Source organism: Eurosta solidaginis, chromosome 5 (genome assembly GCF_040869045.1).
Source record: "Eurosta solidaginis isolate ZX-2024a chromosome 5, ASM4086904v1, whole genome shotgun sequence".
NCBI lineage: Eukaryota > Metazoa > Arthropoda > Insecta > Diptera > Tephritidae > Eurosta > Eurosta solidaginis.
The window spans coordinates 223361728-223384282 of record NC_090323.1 but is presented as its reverse complement, the minus strand read 5'-3'; the positions used below and the strand labels follow the sequence as shown (position 1 = coordinate 223384282).

Below are 22555 nucleotides of genomic sequence, written 5' to 3'. Positions count from 1 at the left end.
TATTGTGCTATGTGCTAGTTGTTGTTGCTGTAGCAATAGAGACACTCCCCAAAGGTTTTGGAAGTGTTATCGATGTTGATGGCCTTCGCCGCATATACTTAAAGTATGTTTCGTTAAAAGACATCTTTAAGGTACAAGTCCGATCATCTCTGGAACGATTAATTATGACTAAATTTAACCGTTTAAGCCATCCTGCTGCCACCGCTTAGTTCCTTGAGAAGCCTTGGCTGTCAAAGAAACAGGACCCCCCAAAGATAGGTGACGTTGAAGATTGGGTCGGAAAAACTATAAATTGCGCTACACAACCCCTTTACATATTTGTGTACTTATTCGCTTCTTACGACAGGTATAACTGCCGCGGGTAGAGCCCCTAACTCACCCCAAACTAGCCGCTGTGTTTTTCTGTCTATTTATTACTTACATATGTATACCTGCATTAACTAAGGGTTAAGGGGTATCGAACACTTTTTGAAGTGCAGATTTAAATTTTGAGTTCTCATAGGGTACTTATACTTGAAAAAATGTACAACAAGTCCAGCCATTTTCAATGGAGACCAATAACTACATGTGACATCATCTACTATTCTACTTATCATCAATTTTGTGTATTAGAAAACAAAAACTTTTATTTAAATTTCCACGTCTCGATACAGAATACTTGGAATTGGCCCACATGTGGTAGCCTTAAACTGTCTCCAAATGGCCTTGTTTATATTATTTGAAAAATCGTTTATTTAACTTATAAGGGCTACCCTAATATTCATAATTCTATAAATTTTCCAAATATTTTTTTACTTACTTGTTAAACCAGGTGCCTTCACCACTAGTGAAACGATCCACAAAATTGTGTAAGGATATCGCTGATATATCACTGAGCGCATAATAATGTGTAAGGTTGTATTCCGGAAGCCAGTTGGGTTCGCCCACTTGATTCGCCAATTGTAAATCCATAAAGTACTGCGTGTAGTCCAGTACCTGCAAAACATGCAAGTCATATAAAAATAGTGTAAAACAAGTAAGGAAGGTTAAGTTCGGGTGTACCCGAACATTACATACTCAGTTGAGAGCTATGGTGACAACATAAGGGAAAATAACCATGTAGGAAAATGAACCGAGGGAAACCCTGGAATGTGTTTGTATGACATGGGTATCAAATGAAAGGCATTAAAGAGTATTTTATGAGGGAGTGGGCCATAGTTCTATAGGTAGACGCCATTTAGGGATATCGCCATAAAGGTGGATCAGGATTGACTCTAGAATTTGTTTGTACAATATGGGTATAAAACGAAAGGTGTTAATGAGTATTTTAAAAGGGAGTAATCGTTAGTTCCATAGGTGGATGCCGTTTCGAGATATCTCCATAAAGGTGGACCAGGGGTGACTCTAGAATGTGTTTGTACGATATGGGTATCAAATTTAAGGTATTAATGAGGGGTTTAAAAGTGAGAGGGCCTTAGTTCTATAGGTGGATGCCTTTTCGAGGTATCGCAATAAAGGTGGACCAGGGGTGACTCTAGACTTTCTTTGTATGATATGGGTATCAACTGAAAGGTGTTAATGAGTATTTTAAAAGGGAGTAATCGTTAGTTCCATAGGTGGATGCCGTTTCGAGATATCTCCATAAAGGTGGACCAGGGGTGACCCTAGAATTTGTTTGTACAATATGGGTATCAAACAAAAGGTGTTAATGAGTATTTTAAAAGGGAGTGGGCCTTAGTTCTATAGGTGGACGCCGTCTCGAAATATCGCCATAAAGGTGGACCAGGGGTGACCCTAGAATGTGTTTGTACGATATGGGTATCAAATGAAAGGTGTTAATGAGTATTTTAAAAGGGAGTAATCCTTAGTTCCATAGGTGGACGCCGTTTCGAGATATCGTCATAAAAGTGGGCCAGGGGTGACTCTAGAATTCGTTTGTGCAATATGGGTATCAAAAGAAAGGTGTTAATGAGTATTTTAAAAGGGGGTAATCTTCAGTTCCAGAGGTGGACGCTGTTTCGAGATATCGCCATAAAGGTGGGCCAGGGGTGACTCTAGAATTCGTTTGTGCAATATGGGTATCAAATTAAAGGTATTAATGAGAGTTTTAAAAGGAAGTGGTGGTAGTTGTATATGTGAAGGCGTTTTCCAGATATCGACCAAAATGTGGACCAGGGTGACCCAGAACATCATCTTTTGGATACCGCTAATTTATTTATATATGTAATACCTGCCAAGATTTTAAGGGTTTTTTATTTCGCCCTGCAGAACTTTTTCATTTTCTTCTACTTAATATGGTAGGTGTCACAACTATTTTATAAAGTTTTTTTTAAGTTATATTTCCCTTCAATAAAACAATCCAATTACCTTACCATGTTTCATCCCTTTTTACTTATTTGGTATAGAATTATGGCATTTTTTTCATTTTTTGTAATTTTCGATATCGAAAAATTGGGCGTGGTCATAGTCGGATTTCGTTAATTTTTCATACCAAGATAAAGTGAGTTCAAGTAAGCACGTGAATTAAGTTCATTAAAGATATGTCGATTTTTGCTCAAGTTATCGTGTTAACGGCCACGCAGAAGGACAGACGGACGACTGTGTATATAAACTGGGTGTGGCATCAACCGATTTCGCCAATTTTCACAGAAAATAGTTATCGTCATAAAATCTATGCCCCTACCAAATTTGAAAAGGATTGGTTAATTTTTGTTCGACTTATGGCGTTAAAAGTATCCTAGACAAATTAAATGAAAAAGGGCGGAGCCACGCCCATTTTGAAATTTTCCTTTATTTTTGTATTTTGGTGCACTATATCATTACTGGAGTTGAATGTTGACATAATTTATTTATATACTGTAAAGATATTAAATTTTTTGTTAAAATTTTTTTTTAAAAGTGGGCGTGGTCCTTTTCCGGGTTTGCTAATTTTTATTAAGCGTACATATATAGTAATAGGTATAATGTTCCTGCCAAATTTCATCATGATATCTTCAACGTCTGCCAAATTACAGCTTGCAAAACTTTTAAATTGCCTTCTTTTAAAAGTGGACGGTGCCACGCCCGTTGTCCAAAATTTTACTAATTTTCTATCCTGCGTCATAAGTTCAACTAATCTATCAAGTTACGTCGCTTTATCTCTCTTTTGTAATGAATTATCGCAATTTTTCGGTTTTTCGAAATTTTCGATATCGAAAAAGTGGGCGTGGTTATAGTCCGATATCGTTCATTTTAAATAGCGATCTGAGATGGGTGCCCAGGAACCTACATTCCAAATTTCTTCAAGATACCTCAAAATTTACTCAAGCTATCGTGTTAACGGACGGACGGACGGACGGACGGACATGGCTCAATCAAATTTTTTTTCGATCCTGATTATTTTGATATATGGAAGTCTATATCTATCTCGATTCCTTTATATATGTACATCCAACCGTTATCCAATCAAACTTAATATACTCTGTGAGCTCTGCTCAACTGAGTATAAAAAAACTTCAAAGAATAATTTAATAGCGGCACACAAAACATTATTGCATTGAGTTGGTTGTACTATGCAATATTAAACAAGATTTCGGGAAAAATTAAAAGCTGTTTCTATTGAGAATGACTGCATATGAAAATTTCTAAACAAATTAAAAAAACATACTAGATATTTAGATTAAAAAGGCCGAAAGCCTTTACGAAAGTGTTAACTCATTTCTGGGTTTGGTTTTTTTTAAATTTTGTTAGCCTGTATTATTATAATGAATCGAAACGTTTATTAATATAAAAGAAAAAGGAAGCGGAGCGAGCAATGAATAAAACTGAAACTAAATGGGCGGTAATAACTTTTGTCAAGCTTAAATCGCCGGGTCCAGGTGGGTTACTTCACCCTGCTATGTTGCAGATGGCCGGCGAAACGACTGTAGAAACTGAACTACGGCCTGCATTTCTGAAGAACGGCTATATAATTCTTAATACATAAAGTGGACGGGACCAGTCATCAGCACCAGAAAGACTATAGAGCTGCTAGTTTGATTCAAGGTTCGATTCGAGCTCAAACCTAGAACCATAATTTTTTTTTAATGATAACTAGTATCGGCTGTTGTGTCGAAATTCGACCAATTTGTATTTTTTTTTTTTTTCAATTTTCGATTCAGTCAAGTTGCATTTAAATAATAATAACCTAAGTTGGAATAAAAGAATATATAATAAAATAAAATAAGAAATAAAATAAATTAGCATAAAAGACAATATAAAAAATATAATGTTATATTTTTGTAGCAAATTTATTATTTTTTGTTCAGTATAAAACGTACTTTATCTAAAATGAGGATTAAATCTGCAAATGCAAAAACATTTTCGGGGAAATTTACCATTAATTGTTATAAATAAATTTAGTTAGTTTCATTAAAAGTTAACTCAATACTTGTGATTTCATGTTTTTTTGAAAGCACTTAAAATAAAAAAATGAGAATCTGTTAAAAAAAAGGCCTATGTATTTACGCGTAAGTAAAATTTGTCCAAAAAATAGCCCGGTTAAATTATTACTTCTCTGTAAAGTTTTTTTGTGCGCTAACAATTATTTTGGAACACTTTTTTTAGGATTTTGGTACAGACCAATATAGGTAAGTGGCAACAATGGGGACACAATATTTTATTCGATATGAAAATGAGTGAGAGAGTAGTTCTCTCGCCGTTTGGTGCCTGCGAGTATTTGTAGTTTTGAAATAGGATAAAGCCGTTATGATGCCGATTGCCGTTTTCACCTAAAATCGAAAACGTTTTTGGGACGTTTTTTTTCGTTTAATATACAACGTGAAATTTTCCCATTCAGACAAGCCGCTTTTTTCCGTACTGAAAAATTATAAAGTGGGGCCGCATGTACAGTTTAAACTTTTGTGAAGTTGTTCAGCCAAAAATTTTACATTTTCGAATTAATGTAATGGGCATATTATAATCGAACAAAGTTAACCTAATAATAAATATAGTAAAGTAATATACGGCCTATGCAATATTTCGACCTAAAATCGAAAAGATTTTTGGATTGTTTTTTCGTTTAATATACAACGTGAAATTTTCTGATGCAATCAATGTGCATTTAAATAATAATAAACTAAGTTAAAATAAAAGATAATATTGTAAAATAAAATAAGGAATATCAAAATAAATTAGCCCAAAAGATAATATACAAATTTTACGTTATATCTTTGTAGCAAATTAATTTTTTTTGTTTAGTAAAAGACGTGCCATATCTAAAATGAGCATAAAATCTGGAAATGCAAAAAACATTTTGGATCAAATTTGCAATTAATTGTTATAAATAAATAAATTTAGTGAGTTTGAACAAAAGTTGACTCATTATTTGTGATTTCATGTTTTTTTGAAAGCACCTAAAATAAAAGACAAAGAATATGTTAAATAAAGACCTATGCATTTACGTGTAAGTAAAATTTGTCCAAAAAAATAGGCCGGTTAAGTTATTACTTCTCTTTGAAGTTTTTTTGTGCGCTAACAATTATTTTAGAACAATTTTTTAAGGATTTTGGTACAGACCAATATAGGTAAGTGGTAACAATGGGAAACAATATTTTATTTGAACTGAAAATGAAAGAAGCAGTAGTTCTCTCACCGTTTGGTTCGTACGAATATGTATGTACATATGTAGATGAAATATTTGAGCAACGCGACAATGCAGTTTTTGGAGTCTCGAATTCAGGGGGTTTGTGAAGGTAATGGGTATTACAGATAATTTAGATATTTACACAGATTTTCGAATTTTCAAAAAACTTCTTCTATTAATTATAAACAAATATAATAATATTTGTTAACAAAAATAGGCCTATGCACTGCGGCTGATCCATACGAATCGATTCATATAACTTTTATATGATTTTACGTACGCTAACTATGCGAAACAGCCTGTCAATTGATTGTATGGAAATTTTGTTAGCGTATTAATATATAGATTATTGTTTTTTTTTTTTTTTATATAATTGAAACCTTTTATTTTGTTTTTGGAATAGTTACTAGAACCTTGAATCCTTTATCAATAGGCCGATAAAACAAAAACTTGTTAGTTTGGCATATTTTCTGTGCAAAATCCTAGAAAGATTAATAAATGTTTATATTAAATCAAACATGAATCAATCATTACTCTCTTCACCACAACACACAACAAATTTATACCCACAGTATTTCAGTTTATACTACATTGCATAGGGGGGAACACTTGGAAAATGCCTTAGGTGTTTTTCTGTATATTTCCGGAGCTTTCAGTAATGTCTCAAAATGGGCAATCATGTACGGTATCTGCTCGAATGAAGTACATCCAGCATGAACAACTTGAATTGGCTTAATTGCAGAATGATCACATTGCAATGGGGCCCATCCGAGGCCACAAAATCTGTTAACTGGTGTAAAGAATAATCGCCAATGCTGTGGACGCTGGTTAACAACCAATTGTTATGGTAGTTTCGCAGAGAACCAGTCAGACCCACGGCGTATGCAGATGACGTTTCTGTCACCATAAGAGTCGGTATAGCCCCGACACGGAAAAGAACAATGGATATAACTAGGAAATATTAAGTCGCTAATTAGATTAAGCATGCAAGACAATGCTAGTATATACGTGAAGACAATGGCCCAAACTCCTTTTGTGTATTTACGGCAATTGTCAAGTTCATGCTTAAATATATGGTAATTGTTCTGAAAACCACCATGCGGGAACAACTGCACTAAAGCCTAGGTCATAGGAGAGCTTGGGTGCAGGCTGCGTGGCCATAGCAGTATTGCACAATTAAACATAGAGCGAACGAAGCCGGAAGCAATAAGTAGATACTTCAAGCTTTCAGATCACTGCAGAGCCTTTCAGACGAAAATTTTAGATGTGAAGAAAGCAGCAGACATTCTGGGGACAGCGATCAAAGCAATAACCCAAGCAGTACTTCATCAAGAAAGGTTCTGGAATGAAAATAAGCATTGGAGAGACGTCCCTCACGACGCTTCATATATCTTTTATGGGTTCTCGTTAGTGAAAGTATAAACGTATAACTGGTTACCTAAAGGCCGATAAGTTGGAAAGAAATCAAGGGGAGACAATAGTTGCATATGATTGATAAAGCAAGAAAGACGTGGAAAAAAGTGCAGGACTTCAAAATTTCTAATATAATGTGCATCGTTTGACTCACAAAGTTGTTCATATCTCTAAAAAATAAAACTTTAGGCTCACGGAAAGCATAAAAATTGGAAATTGCCTTCTGGTGTAAAATGCTTAAGTTCAAGTTAGGCTTTGTCAGTATTAGGAGATGTAAGAAGTGCGAGCTGCATATAGAAACGGTTGAGCATGTTCTCTTTTCGTGGCCTCCGCTCGCTAGGTAAAGGCGACAGCTCCTAGGAGCGACAGAGTTGCCAGATCTTGAGGCAGCAATTAAGCTAGGTTCTAGAAAACTTTTAGTACTAGCCAAGAGGACAAATTTATTATACAACCTGGTACCTAATTAAGGAAATTTGGAAGCCAGTTCAACCAAACCTAAGGAAATGACTGATGTTAAGATTTAGACGCGAAATATCCTGAATATATGAGCCATTTATTTTGAAAGTTGCATAAGTCATTTCCAACTCATGGTCTTAAATGCATTTTTATTTTTGAACGAATGCATATATAGATGGTTCTACAATTATAAAATAATAATAAGAAGTGCATCTTTTGGATATTGGACTCTAAAAAACTGGAGGCGAGGAGAGATACAAACAAATTACCACTGAACATAAACGACATGAAATGACTTATGCCACTTTCAAACTAAACGGCTCATATATTGAAATATAACACGGATTTTTAATAAAGATCTTATAAGACAGTCAAATAAAAGTTAAAAATCACAAACTTAACTCATTTTTACAAGCCTCGCACTGGTTTCGCAAATAAGTATATATATATTAGGGCGGGTAGATTTGTGGGGAGGCAAAAAAATCGCCCATTGCTCTGTGAAAATCATATTCTAGGGATCAAAATAAGAAACTTTGCCAAAGCAACCATTACTCCAAAACGAATTCTGATGTAAATTTATGATATAAATTTATAAATGTTTGTATGGTGAACCCCCAGGGAGTTCCAGGGGGTGTGCCACTGGCATCGGTGGGTCGGGCCTCCAAAGTTAGTGGGGGTCGGTCATACATTTGTACTCGATTGGAGCACTCTAAATGGGTCAAAGTGGGATTTTTCAAAATTTGCCCCTACCCAAAAGTTCGATCCAAATGGGGGGGCATCAGAATTCGTTTTAGAGGTATGGTTCCTTTGGCAAAGTTTCTTATTTTGATTACTAGAATACGATTTTCACAGAGCAATAAGCGATTTTTAAATCGACCCGCCCTAATACATATTTTCTACAAACACAACAATCTCTGTAAATACATATGTATGTATGCAAATTAGTCGCCATAAATATTTGTTTCCAAAGTTGCATATATTGCAAAATTTTCTATCATAAAATCGGCTATGATCTACTTAACTGCATACAAAGTTGTCATCGTGAATCGAGGGAGTTTGTTCTAAAATCTGCATAACTTTTGCAAACGCTTCTTCAAAGTGGCATAAATTTGTAACGCGTTGAACAAATGCTAACAGAGTTTTTGTGAATTGCGAACAGGATGGTGCTAACAGTGCGCTCATTTGTATACAACTCATTGCACATATAGTAGATATACATTGTCGTAAATACAGTTTGCATCAAAACTAAAGCCACAAAAATTTAATTTCAAACTTAATAAATTTAATCAATTTATCGAAAATAATCGTCAGCATTTATAACTTCTTATCACGAATTTATTGAATTTTATTTTATTATGCTGGTTTAAATTGATAAACCCAGAAACTTTTAATAGGATTTTTATAAAAAAATAAATCTTTGCAATTCTCGAGTATGTTCGTGAAAAAAGTCCTCGCGAGTCTCAGTTTCTCACTATTTCATTTAAGCGCTCTCGAGCTTTACGAGTAATTCGAGTTTTAAGAATATCGAGAGAAGCCATGTTCTCCATTTGTCGAAACCCGAAAGTATCACTTGTGTTCGAGAAGAAAACGTTAGCTCTAAAGCGAACTTTATACATAAAGAAGTGTATACATTTTGTAGCTATTTGCATACAATATAAGAGTTCAAACACTTTCCAATTTACCAATATGCAATCCGAATTGGTCGTATCTTACTTACAATAAACCACCATGCGTGCATTCATACATTTATGTAGGCATAGTAACAAAAGGCAAGACACAAGTGAAACTCGCCTAACGGCAATAAGCTCAAATGCAAATAAGTTTTCAGCTGTATAAATTAAATTTGTAACAAAGTTTCTTACATTGCTTTTGAAAAAAAAAAAATTACCCATAACCCCAGTGAAAATATTTTTTTAACGCTTTAAAATAATACCTACGTTTAAAACAAAAATCAGAATTGGAACGGACATTCACAGAATGACAATGAGATTTTACAGTGTGCAGTGATATTAAAATTTTACACAGTTCCGCTGAGTGAAATATCACACAGCTCTGCAGTTGTGCACATACTTGGTAATCGTAATTGGTTAATTACAAGTATTTGTTATTAAAAAAATTTAATTATCAACTACAATGACTTTTTACTGGTACTTGGTAATGAAGATATCTTTTTTCAATTCCTGACCTATTATTTCAAATACTTTCAACTCTTTTCAATTATTTGCTAATATCTAGTAAACTAAAAAAGACAAAACATCTCGCATAATGGAGTTCTGATGATTTTGAAATGCATAATTCAGAAAATGCTACTTCCGTTGAATACAATAACTAGCTTGACCTCTAAAATGGCTTCCGTGGTGGCACATTTCAATTTATTTTTTTCAGTTTAGTGGTTCGAATTCGAGCTCCAGGCCTATAACAATAATTTTTATACTCAGTTGAGCAGAGCTCACAGAGTATATTAACTTTGATTGGATAACGGTTGGTTGTACAGGTATAAAGGAATCGAGATAGATATAGACTTCCATATATCAAAATCATCAGTATCGAAAAAAAATTCGACTGAGCCATGTCCGTCCGTCCGTCCGTTAACACGATAACTTGAGTAAATTTTGAGGTACCTTGATGAAATTTGGTATGTAGGTTCCTGGGCACTCATCTCATATCGCTATTTAAAATGAACGATATCGGGCAATAACCACGCCCACTTTTTCGATATCGAAAATTTCGAAAAATCGAAAAAGTGCGATAATTCATTACCAAATATGGATTAAGCGATGAAACTTGGTGGGTGGGTTGAACTTATGACGCAGAATAGAAAACTAGTAAAATTTTGGACAATGGGCGTGGCACCGCCCACTTTTAAAAGAAGGTAATTTAGAAGTTTTGCAAGCTGTAATTTGGCATTCGTTGAAGATATCATGATGAAATTTGGCAGGAACGTTACCCTTATTACTATATATCTGCATAATAAAAATTAGCAAAATCGGAGACCGACCACGCCCACTTTTTAAAAAATTTTTTTTATAAATTCAAATTTTAAAAGAAAAGTTAATATCTTTACAGTATATAAGTAAATTATGTCAAAATTCAACTCCAGTAATGATATGGTGCAACAAAATACAAAAATAAAAGAAAATTTCAAAATGGGCGTGGCTCCGCCTTTTTCATTTAATTTGTCTAGGATACTTTTAATGCCATAAGTCGAACAAAAATTTACCAATCCTTGTGAAATTTGGCAGAGGCTTAGCGAGGCGAAATCGGTTGAAGCCACGCCTAGTTTTTATACACAGTCGACCGTCTGTCCTTCCGCTCGGCCGTTAACACGATAACTTGAGCAAAAATCGATATATCTTTACTAAACTCAGTTCACGTACTTATCTGAACTCACTTTGTATTGGTGTAAAAAATGGCGGAAATCCGACTATGACCACGCCCACTTTTTCGATATCGAAAATTACGAAAATTAAAAAAAATGCCATAATTATATACCAAATACGAAAAAGGGATGAAACATGGTAATTGTATTGGTCTATTGACGCAAAATATAACTTTAGAAAAAAACTTGATAAAATGGGTGTGACACCTACCATATTAAGAAGAAGAAAATGAAAAAGTTTTGCAGAGCGAAATCAAAAGCCCTTGGAATCTTGGAAGGAATACAGCTCGTGGTATTACATACATAAATAAATTAGCGGTACCCGACAGATGATGTTCTGGATCACCCTGGTCCACATTTTGGTCGATATCGCGAAAACGCCTTCACATATACAACTAAGGCCCACTCCCTTTTCAAACCCTCATTAATACCTTTAATTTGATACCCATATCGTAAAAAAAATTCTAGAGTCACCCCTGGCCCACCTTTATGACGATATCTTGAAAAGGCTTCCACCTATAGAACTAAGGCCCACGCCCTTTTAAAATAATCATTAACACCTTTCATTTGATACCCATATCGTCCAAACAAATTCTAGAGTCACCCCTGGTCCCCCTTTATGGCGATATTTCGAAAGGGCGTCCACCTATAAAACTAAGGCCCACGCCCTTTTAAAATACTCATAAACACCTTTCATTTGATACCCATATAGTACAAACAAATTCTAGAGCCACCTCTGGTCCACCTTTATGGCGATATTTCGAAAAGGCGTCCCCCTATATAACTAAGGCCTACGCCTTTTTAAAATACTCATTAACACCTTTCATTTGATACCCATATCGTACAAACAAATTCTAGAGTCGCCCCTGGTCCACCTTTATGGCGATATTTCGAAAAGGCGTCCACCTATAGAACTAAGGTACACGTCCTTTTAAAATACTCATTAACACCTTTCAATTGATACCCATATCATACAAACAAATTTTAGAGTCACCCCTGGTCCACGTTTATGGCGATATCTCGAAAAGGCATCCAACTATAAAACTAAGGCCCACGCCCTTTTAAAATACTCATTAACACCTTTCATTTGATACCCATATAGTACAAACAAATTCTAGAGCCACCCCTGGTCCACCTTTATGGCGATATTTCGAAAAGGCGTCCCCCTATAGAACTAAGGCCCACTCCTTTTTAAAATACTCATTAACACCTTTCATTTGATACCCATATCGTACAAACAAATTCTAGAGTCGCCCCTGGTCCACCTTTATGGCGATATTTCGAAAAGGCGTCCACCTATAGAACTAAGGTACACGTCCTTTTAAAATACTCATTAACACCTTTCATTTGATACCCATATAATACAAACAAATTTTAGAGTCACCCCTGGTCCACGTTTATGGCGATATCTCGAAAAGGCATCCAACTATAAAACTAAGGCCCACGCCCTTTTAAAATACTAATTAACACCTTTCATTTGATACCCATATAGTACAAACAAATTCTAGAGCCACCCCTGGTCCACCTTTATGGCGATATTTCGAAAAGGCGTCCCCCAATAGAACTAAGGCCTACGCCCTTTTAAAATACTCATTAACACCTTTCATTTGATACCCATATCGTACAAACAAATTCTAGAGTCACCCCTGGTCCCCCTTTATGGCGATATTTCGAAAGGGCGTCCACCTATAAAACTAAGGCCCACGCCCTTTTAAAATACTCATAAACACCTTTCATTTGATACCCATATAGTACAAACAAATTCTAGAGCCACCTCTGGTCCACCTTTATGGCGATATTTCGAAAAGGCGTCCCCCTATATAACTAAGGCCTACGCCTTTTTAAAATACTCATTAACACCTTTCATTTGATACCCATATCGTACAAACAAATTCTAGAGTCGCCCCTGGTCCACCTTTATGGCGATATTTCGAAAAGGCGTCCACCTATAGAACTAAGGTACACGTCCTTTTAAAATACTCATTAACACCTTTCAATTGATACCCATATCATACAAACAAATTTTAGAGTCACCCCTGGTCCACGTTTATGGCGATATCTCAAAAAGGCATCCAACTATAAAACTAAGGCCCACGCCCTTTTAAAATACTCATTAACACCTTTCATTTGATACCCATATTGTACAAACGCATTCTAGAGTCACCCCTGGTCCACTTTTATAACGATATTCCGAAAAGGCGTCCACCTATAGAACTAAGGCCCACTCCCTTTTAAAACACTTATTAACACCTTTCGTTTGATACCCATATCGTACAAACAAATTCTAGAGTCACCCCTGGTCCATCTTTATGGCGATATCTCGAAACGGCGTCCATCTATAGAACTTAGGCCCACGCCCTTTTAAAATACTCATTAATACCTTTCATTTGATACCCATATCGTACAAACAAATTCTAGAGTCAGGCCTGGTCCACCTTTATGGCGATATCCCTAAATGGCGTCCATCTATAGAACTATGGCCCACTTCCTCTTAAAATACTCTTTAATGCCTTCCATTTGATACACATGTTATACAAACACATTCCAGGATTACCCAGGTTCTTTTTACAACATGGTGGTTTTCTCTTACTTTGTCTCCACAGCTCTCAACTGAGTATGTAATGTTCGGTTACACCCGAACTTAGCCTTCCTTACTTGTTATTATAAATATTGTTCTCTTAATTTTTCTATAATTAATTTTTTTTTAATTTGGAATATAAGATAGAAATGTTTTAGACACTTGCTGCAAGATAAATCCATTTAGAAGGTTGTTAAGCCTTCATCATATGTATGCTTTCGGTACGCTGCAGTGGTTTGTTTAACTTATAAATTGCTACGTTTAACAACTTTATTTTAACAGTGTTGTGCAATCTGTTCCAAAACATTTATACACATTATGTAACTATTCTGAATTGAAACCCCCGAATACTCCGACATTTAACGTTTGTAATCCAAGAGATCGCATGAATATTTTCTGAAAGCTCTTCACAAGCGGCAGTAGCGAGGGTCGTCTAACCAATCTTCTATTACTAAAAAACAATTTCACTTATATGAGAGACACTTTAAAAATGTGTTTAGCAATTTTTGTGCAACTATCGGGCTATTTGGAGGTCATTACTGCGACGTTTTCACGTTTTTTGACAGTGATCATCGAATTATCGTTTAATATTATACTTCCTAGGTTTATGCCCATTTTAGTCTTAAGAAAATAAGTTTCAAAATAACGCTAAATTTTGATACATCGCGTTCATTCCAGTGCGACTTTTTGTCGTACTTATAATCTCTGAATACATTTTCCATTAGAGAAGTGCAACTTAATGTGAAAGTAAGAGCTTCTAGACAAACTTTTCCACATTTTTGATAAGGGCTTTTGACCTCTAAAGAGGTGCTGGCCGCGAATATCCCACAAAATTTGTTAATTTTTTCCTCTTATTTTGCATATACACCGTAGGTCTAGGTTCATATTCAGAAAATTAGCTCCACGCAAATTGGGAGTGTATATCGTGCTAAGGTTTTTTTATTCCGAAAAAAAAACATTGCTGTAATTTAACAAAAAAATTTCTGTGTTTGTTACATGGATAATTGATTTTGTTATTTAACTGTGAATAATCTTTTTCTTGCAAAAGTTTCAAATATTTGAAAGAAATTGAAAAATAATTAAAATTGCGGGTATTGAATATCAAGTACCAATAAAATTTACTTATACTTCGTAATTGGTGATTTTACTTACAGAAAAATACCGTTTTCACACAGAATTTTAATCGAATCACAATTCTATTTAATGAAATAATTAAGTTTCCCTTTTCATACAGGGCCTTTTGCTTCATTAAGCGAGCATCTGTCAGCAGCCCCAAAAAAAATTTCGTTTTTACAAAAAATAGTTAAAATGGAAAGCAGCAAAGAAACCCTTCTTAACTATAAATGCAATCAAAGTAAATTGCATGCGCAACTACCCATAGATGTTGCACCTAACCAAATATGTGCCTTTTTTCTAAAAAACCATATTGCCTTTTGTAGCAAATGCAGCGAAAATTAAATTTTGAATTTTTTCATGTTTTTCTATTTTTCTATTTTGTCATTTGTTACATTGACAAAAAAATTCGAAGCACCATGCAAAACAGACTGAATTTTTTATTCGATTAAGTATTCAATAAAGCAATAATGAGATAATTAAGAATTTGGATTTTGTATGGAAGATTGAATTCAATTAGGGTTTTAATGTAGAAAACTTGACTAATTATTTCATTAAGCCTCTGTGTGAAATTGGCATAAGTTGTAATGTTAATGGTAGTTGCACTTGATTCTACCAGCTCTAAAATATTATATAAAAACCTAAAATGAGACCACTTCTTTTATGAATTGATTTTATTGAGTTGTTTGCACCCTCTTAAAGTGGACTCAACCCAACTCCTCGTTCTTCTGAAAGCAAAGGTCGACATCACTGACGCACTAAGGCGCCTCTACCGAAAAAGCCTGACAAAAATAAAAAAAATGTATGGCAGTGTTCGCTAAACCTAATACATGTATCTAAATAAATATAAAATAACTTATGCAAATTTTTTTAAATTTTTATAAGCTTTTCTGATCTAATTGTTGATAGTGCGAATAAAAGAGATTTATTCCACCTTTTAACTCAACGTTTCGCCAAATTTCCTTGGCATCATCAGGAGTTAAGATATCTATATTTATTTAATATAAGAAAGCGAACATTACAATAAGTTTTGTGTACTTTTTTACATACATATATATAGAGATATGTTTGCATGCCAAACAAACTGATCGGTAACAAAAATCTTGTATAAAATAACTTAGTTATTTTATTGAAAAATTAAATAAATACAAGCTTTTATTTTGTAATTTATAATAACAAAATTTCCGTTTTTACACTCTTATGAAATTTTATTAAATTTTAAGTTGTTTAAGTTTAATGATCATGGTGCATTTTCTTCATTTTTGTCTCTTTATCATTATTTCTTCTCCTAAACCACCCTTTTTTTCAGTTCCCACTCCGATCTATTATTTTCTTTTTGAAAATTTGCCTCAATAATGCATTTCAAAAAAACTGCACTAAAAATACGATTTTTTGGTATAGGTAGCTCCTGGTCCACATGCCAGAAATTTTCCAAGTATATAGCCTGTGCTCAAATTTTAAGCAAATCGCATTATAAATATTTTAAAATAGATCGGTCACTGGCCCGTTTCCCGAAAGAAAAGTTTCACAAATATTAAGCTTGACAAAGAGTTCCCCCTGAACTAGGTAATAGGTTCAACTGTCCGGTCAATAAGGAACTCACACAGACTGAATGTTTCCATAGTGTTCCCCTAAATCTTAAAAAAATCAAAACATGAATAGGAATTACAACAACAGGTTGAGGCTTCGTACACTTACCGGAAAAAAAGTTTTTACTAAATTTCCAACAAATCGTACAATATATATGATTTCTTTCCGGCCCGCTTTCCGGAAAGACAAGTTTCTCAAATTATAAGCTGATCGTGGAAGAACCCCCAAATTTTAAGCAAATGGCACCATACACTATTTTGTTTAGAATAGCTCGGTCCCTAGTCCACTATCCAGTTAAAATTAACTCAAATATTAAGAGGAAACCGGTGCCTTTCTGAATAAGTACACTATATGATTTTCTGGCTATAATAAGCTGCCCTTTGAACAGGAGCGAATTTCTCATTCGCGCTTTATGACCACTGAGGATATAAGACAGTTCCGTCGGTTTCGGCAGACCATTCACTAGAATTACGCAGCCTGCAAAACTATGCCTGTTGGGTATGCAAAAATGGTTCAAAAAGAGGGTAAAGGAAGAGGAAGATTCACTGTTTTTGTTGTTGGAAAATTTAATATATTCGAAATGTAATGCAAATTTAAAATCCTATTTTAACTGAAATTGAATTTGTTAAGACTTCGATATTTACTTAGTTAATGAGTGAATTGAAGTTTTAGAAATTCAAATTAAAATTCCTAAAAGGCAGTAAGTGAACTTTACTGCCTTTTGGCTATGGAGGGTAATATGCTTAAATAGATTTTACACATTTGTTTCTATTGCTTTGTTTTTGCTCATTTTATGCACTAGATCATATAATAACTAGCATTAAATATGTACGCACGCAAACTAACAATGCAGCAATGTTACCAATACAAATATGATAACTAAATTTATTTATCAACTGACCTGACCAGAATCCGTATCAAACTTGTAAAGCCGCATTGCCGGATTATTTGAACCTACGTTAAGTTTTCGTGGTGTTACCGATGGTGAAATCATCATCCATGAAACTGGTTTGCCTGAAAAATAAGAAAATTTAATATGAAATTAAAACTGTAGTTTATGTGTGAATAATAATAACGCAATGAATTTTTGAAAATATGTAGACCTTATAGCAAAGTTTTAATGACATGCCCGTATGAATTTTTTGGGAAAGCATCCTTCATTCGTTACGTTTCTATGCATAAGATACGCTGTTTTTTTTTTAACCGTCCTGTTCATAGATGGGTACCCGGGTACCTTTTGCATATTCAAAAGCCATTTTTACATAATCTACAAATAGAAACGAGTTAAATTTTTGGTGGCATCCTATGGAAATAAGTTTTCTACAAAAACGACAGAAAATTTTTTCAAATATAATTTCATAAAGATCATTTTTTTAATAAACCGGTTTTTTATTAGTAGTTCTCAATGCTGGGATACCCAGGTACCACAAGTAGTTCTCACGTAAATAATAAGTTATTACATTTTAAATTAATAAATAACATCAAATCTTAACACTCAGGACAATTATTTTTAATATAACCAGGGCAAATTGGTTTTCCATAAGCGCTGCATACTCTGTGAACTGCCTTGTGGTACCCGGGTACCCAGCCATGCGAACTAAGAAGACAAATTATTTCTGAACAGGACGGTTAACTTCACAAAAAAAAAAAAAACATTAAGACAAACATGCTTAGATAGGTTTGTTGAAAATAATGCTGCAGGAAATTTCACATAATTTTCTTATTAAACCAGAATTTATAGCTGGGGATGGTTTTAATGAGTTCCAATATGAAAAAAGCTGCGTTTATATTGTATTTTTTTCTGAATTTTTATAGTCTGTTAATTTTTGAGCACGGCAGCATAAACACGTTATTTTTATTAGAAGATATAAAAATATTTTCGTTTTTATTTGTTTTTCCATTAATTTCAGTTTTATATGATCCGTGATCGAAATCTATTTTCTAAATTATAATATCTCAAAGATCCTTTGAACGGCATATGTTTAAAAGTGACCATTAGGGTGGCCCAATTTTTTTTTAGAGCGTAACCCCCAGATATTGAAATAACCTTCAAATTTTCATGTGAACAATTTTTGGCCAATCAAAAAAGTTTTAGAGGTTGCGCAAGGAGTTTCAAATCGTAAAAAGGTACCAAAGTACCAAAGACAGATAAAGTGATATTCTGGAAATAACGGTTAACTTTAGGACGAGAGATAGAATTTTGTAAAATTTTACAAAATGGGCGTGGCACCGCCCACATTGAAAAGAAGAAAGTTGAAAAGCTTTGCAAGCCGTATCTTTATATTCATATACGCATTGCAATATTACCAAAATTAAAAAAAAAAATATATATCGATTTATTTCAAATCCCCAAAAGTTTGTTTCTATATAAGAAAAGATACGTTTTAATTTTCATTAAACAATGTGACTATACTATTTTACAGAATTAAAACAAAAACTAATTAAGCAAATCGTAGCAAACATTTTAGAGTATTAGAATGTAAGATTTGAATGGCTTTTCTAACGTTTCTATTGGTCGCAACTAACTTTTTCCTACAGGGAAAAAATATGCTACAGTAAAACCACACGAGCATATGTATGGAATATGAATATATGTCAGTGAATAAAAAAATATGTTTCAATAAGATTTATTATAACGGTGTTTAAGTAATCACGCTCGTTTTATATTAGTACGCATACATATTGGTGTATCTTTTGTTTGTAATATGCAAGTCAGTATGCATGTTTATTAATATATATATATATATATATATATATATATATATGTATATGTGTGTGTTCGTTAATTTTTATGCCAGTATTAAAACCCGTTGAGAGATTTTATGCATGTTTCATTACGGAAACAATTAGCCAACGGATTTACGCTTCTCACTTGACAACCACCAACACTTGCGTGAGAAAGTATTACTGTTTGAATACATTGTTTATTTAAATTTATGGAAAAATGTGAATCTATGTATATTCATATGTAAACAAAAATAAATTTTGTAAGCACATGTAAGAAATTGGGAATATGAAGCCAGCATAGATGCAAGTACAGCCACTGTAATGTGGTAGAGTTGATAGGAGGAAATCAGACAGTAAATCAGTTAATGTAATTTAACGAAGGCAGGAAAACAAATGGATGATATATATAAAAACAAGTAAGGAAGGCTAAGTTCGGGTGCAACCGAACATTACATACTCAGTTGAGAGCTATGGAGACAAAATAAGGGAAATCACCATGTAGGAAAATGGACCTAGGGTAACCCTGGAATGTGGTTGTATGACATGTGTATCAAATGGAAGGTATTAAAGAGTATTTTAAGAGAGAGTAGGCCATAGTTCTATTGATGGACGCCATTTAGGGATATCGCCATAAAGGTGGACCAGGGCTGACTCTAGAATTTGTTTGTATGATATGGGTATCAAATGAAAGGTGTTACTGAGCATTTTAAGAGGGAGTGGGCCTTAGGTCTATCGGTGGACGCCTTTTCGAGATATCGCCATTAAGGTGGACTAGGGGTGACTCTAGAATGTGTTTGTACGATATGGGTATCAAATGAAAGGTGGTAATGAGTATTTTAAAAGGGAATGGGCTTTAGTTCTATAGGTGAACGCCTTTTCGAGAAATCGCCATAAAGGTGGACCAGGGGTGACTCTAGAATATGTTTGTACGATATGGGTATCGAATGAAAGCTGTTAATGAGTATTTTGAAAAGGAGTGATCCTTAGTTCCATAGGTCGACGCCGTTTCGAGATATCGCCATATCAAACGAAAGGTGTTACTGAGCATTTTAAGAGGGAGTGGGCATGAGGTCTATAGGTGGACGCCTTTTCGAGATATCGTCATTAGGGTGGGCAGGGGTGACTCTAGAATGTGTTTGTACGATATGGGTATCAAACGAAAGGTGTTACTGAGCATTTTAAGAGGGAGTGGGCATTAGGTCTATAGGTGGACGCCTTTTCGAGAAATCGCCAATAGGGTGGGCCAGGGGTGACTCTAGAATGTTTGTACGATATGGGTATCAAACGAAAGGTGTTACTGAGCATTTTAAGAGGGAGTGGGCATTAGGTCTATAGGTGGACGCCTTTTCGAGATATCGCCATTAGGGTGGGCCAGAGGTGACTCTAGAATGTGTTTGTACGATATGGGTATCAAATGAAAGGTGGTAATGAGTATTTTAAAAGGGAGTAATCCTTAGTTCAATAGGTGGTCGCCTTTTCGAGATATCGCCATAAAGGTGGACCAAGGGTGACTCTAGAATGTTTGTACGATATGGGTATCAAACGAAAGGTGTTACTGAGCATTTCAAGAGAGAGTGGGCATTAGGTCTATAGGTGGACGCCTTTTCGAGATATCGCCATTAAGGTGGGCCAGGGGTGACTCTAGAATGTTTGTACGATATGGGTATGAAACGAAAGGTGTTACTGAACATTTTAATAGGGAGTGGGCATTAGGTCTATAGGTGGACGCCTTTTCGAGATATCGCCATTAGGGTGGGCCAGGGGTGACTCTAGAATGTTTGTACGATATGGGTATCAAACGAAAGGTGTTACTGAGCATTTTAAGAGGGAGTGGACATTAGGTCTATAGGTGGACGGCTTTTCGAGATACCGCCATTAGGGTGGGCCAGGGGTGACTCTAGAATGTTTGTACGATATGGGTATCAAACGAAAGGTGTTACTGAGCATTTTAATAGGGAGTGGGCATTAGGTCTATAGGTGGACGCCTTTTCGAGATATCGCTATTAGGGTGGGCCAGGGGTGACTCTAGAATGTTTGTACGATATGGGTATCAAACGAAAGGTGTTACTGAGCATTTTAATAGGGAGTGGGCATTAGGTCTATAGGTGGACGCCTTTTCGAGATATCGCCATTAGGGTGGGCCAGGGGTGACTCTAGAATGTGTTTGTACGATATGGATATCAAATTTAAGGTATTAATGAGGGTTTTAAAAGCGAGTGGCCCTTAGATGTATATGTGAAGGCGTTCTCGGGATATCGACCAAAATGTGGACCAGGTGATCCAGAAAATCATCTGTCGGGTACTGCTAATTTATATATATATGGAATACCACTAACAGTATTCCTGCCAAGATTCCAAGGGCTGTTGATTTCGCCTTGTAGAACTTTTTCATTTTCTTCTACTTAATATGGTAGGCGTCACATACATTTTACAAAGTTTTTTCCAAAGTTATATTTTGCGTCAATAAACCAATCCAGTTACAATGTTTCATCCCTTTTTTCGTATTTGGTATAGAATTATGGCATTTTTTTATTTTTCGTAATTTTCGATATCGATAAAGTGGGCGTGGTTATGGTCGGATTTCGGCCATTTTTTATATCGTGATAAAATGAGTTCAGATAAGTACGTGTGCTAAGTTTAGTAAAGATATATCGATTGTTGCTCAAGTTATTGTGTTAACGGCCGAGCGGAAGGACAGACGGTGGACTGTGTATAAAAACTGGGCGTGGCTTCAACCGATTTCGCCCTTTTTCACAGAAAACAGTTAACGTCGTAAAATCTACTCCCCTACCAAATTTCAAAAGGATTGGTTAATTTTTGTTCGACTTATGGCGTTAAAAGTATCCTAGACAAATTAAATGAAAAAGGGCGGAGCCACGCCCATTTTGAAATTTTCTTTTATTTTTGTATTTTGTTGCACCATATCATTACTGGAGTTGAATGTTGACAGAATTTACTTATATACTGTAAAGATATAAAATTTTTTGTAAAAATTTTACTTTAAAAAAAAATTTTTTTTAAAAGTGGGCGTGGTCCTTCCCCGATTTTGCTAATTTTTATTAAGCGTACATATAGTAATAGTAGTAACGTTCCTGACAAATTTCATCATGATATCTTCAACGACTGCCAAATTACACCTTGCAAAAGTTTTAAATTACCTTCTTTTAAAAGTGGGCGGTGCCACGCCCATTGTCCAAAATTTTACTAATTTTCTATTCTGCGTCATAAGTTCAACTCATCTACCAAGTTTCGTCGCTTTACCGGTCTTTTGTAATGAATTATCGCACTTTTTCGGTTTTTCGAAATTTTCGATATCGAAAAAGTGGGCGTGGTTATAGTCCGATATCGTTCATTTTAAATAGCGATCTGAGATGAGTGCTCAGGAACCTACATACCAAATTTCATCATGATACCTCAAAATTTACTCAAGTTATCGTGTTAACGGACGGACGGACGGACGGACGGACGGACGGACGGACTGACATGGCTCAATCAAATTTTTTTTCGATCCTGATTATTTTGATATATGGAAGTCTATATCTATCTCGATTCCTTTATATATGTACAACCAACCGTTATCCAATCAAACTTAATATACTCTGTGAGCTCTGCTCAACTGAGTATAAAAAAGAAGGGGAAATAATGTAATTGAAAGGAAGGTGAAACAGAGGAGAAGGAGGAACAAAAAGAGGAGAATATCAAGAAATACGTTAATGAT

The 22555-nt window shown here is 34.9% G+C and overlaps 1 protein-coding gene across 5 annotated transcripts in view; it reads right to left on the bottom strand.

The window, feature by feature from the left end:
• LOC137252581 (uncharacterized) overlaps positions 1–22555 on the bottom strand; it is a 687899-nt gene that overhangs the window by 18684 nt on the left and 646660 nt on the right. For all 5 annotated transcript variants that reach the window (XM_067788530.1, XM_067788528.1, XM_067788532.1 and 2 more), the window contains 2 exons: positions 17012–17124; positions 800–975 (listed from right to left, as the gene is read on the bottom strand). In XM_067788530.1, the coding sequence (XP_067644631.1) occupies positions 800–975; positions 17012–17124 (289 nt within the window). The remainder of the gene's footprint in view (positions 1–799; positions 976–17011; positions 17125–22555) is intronic.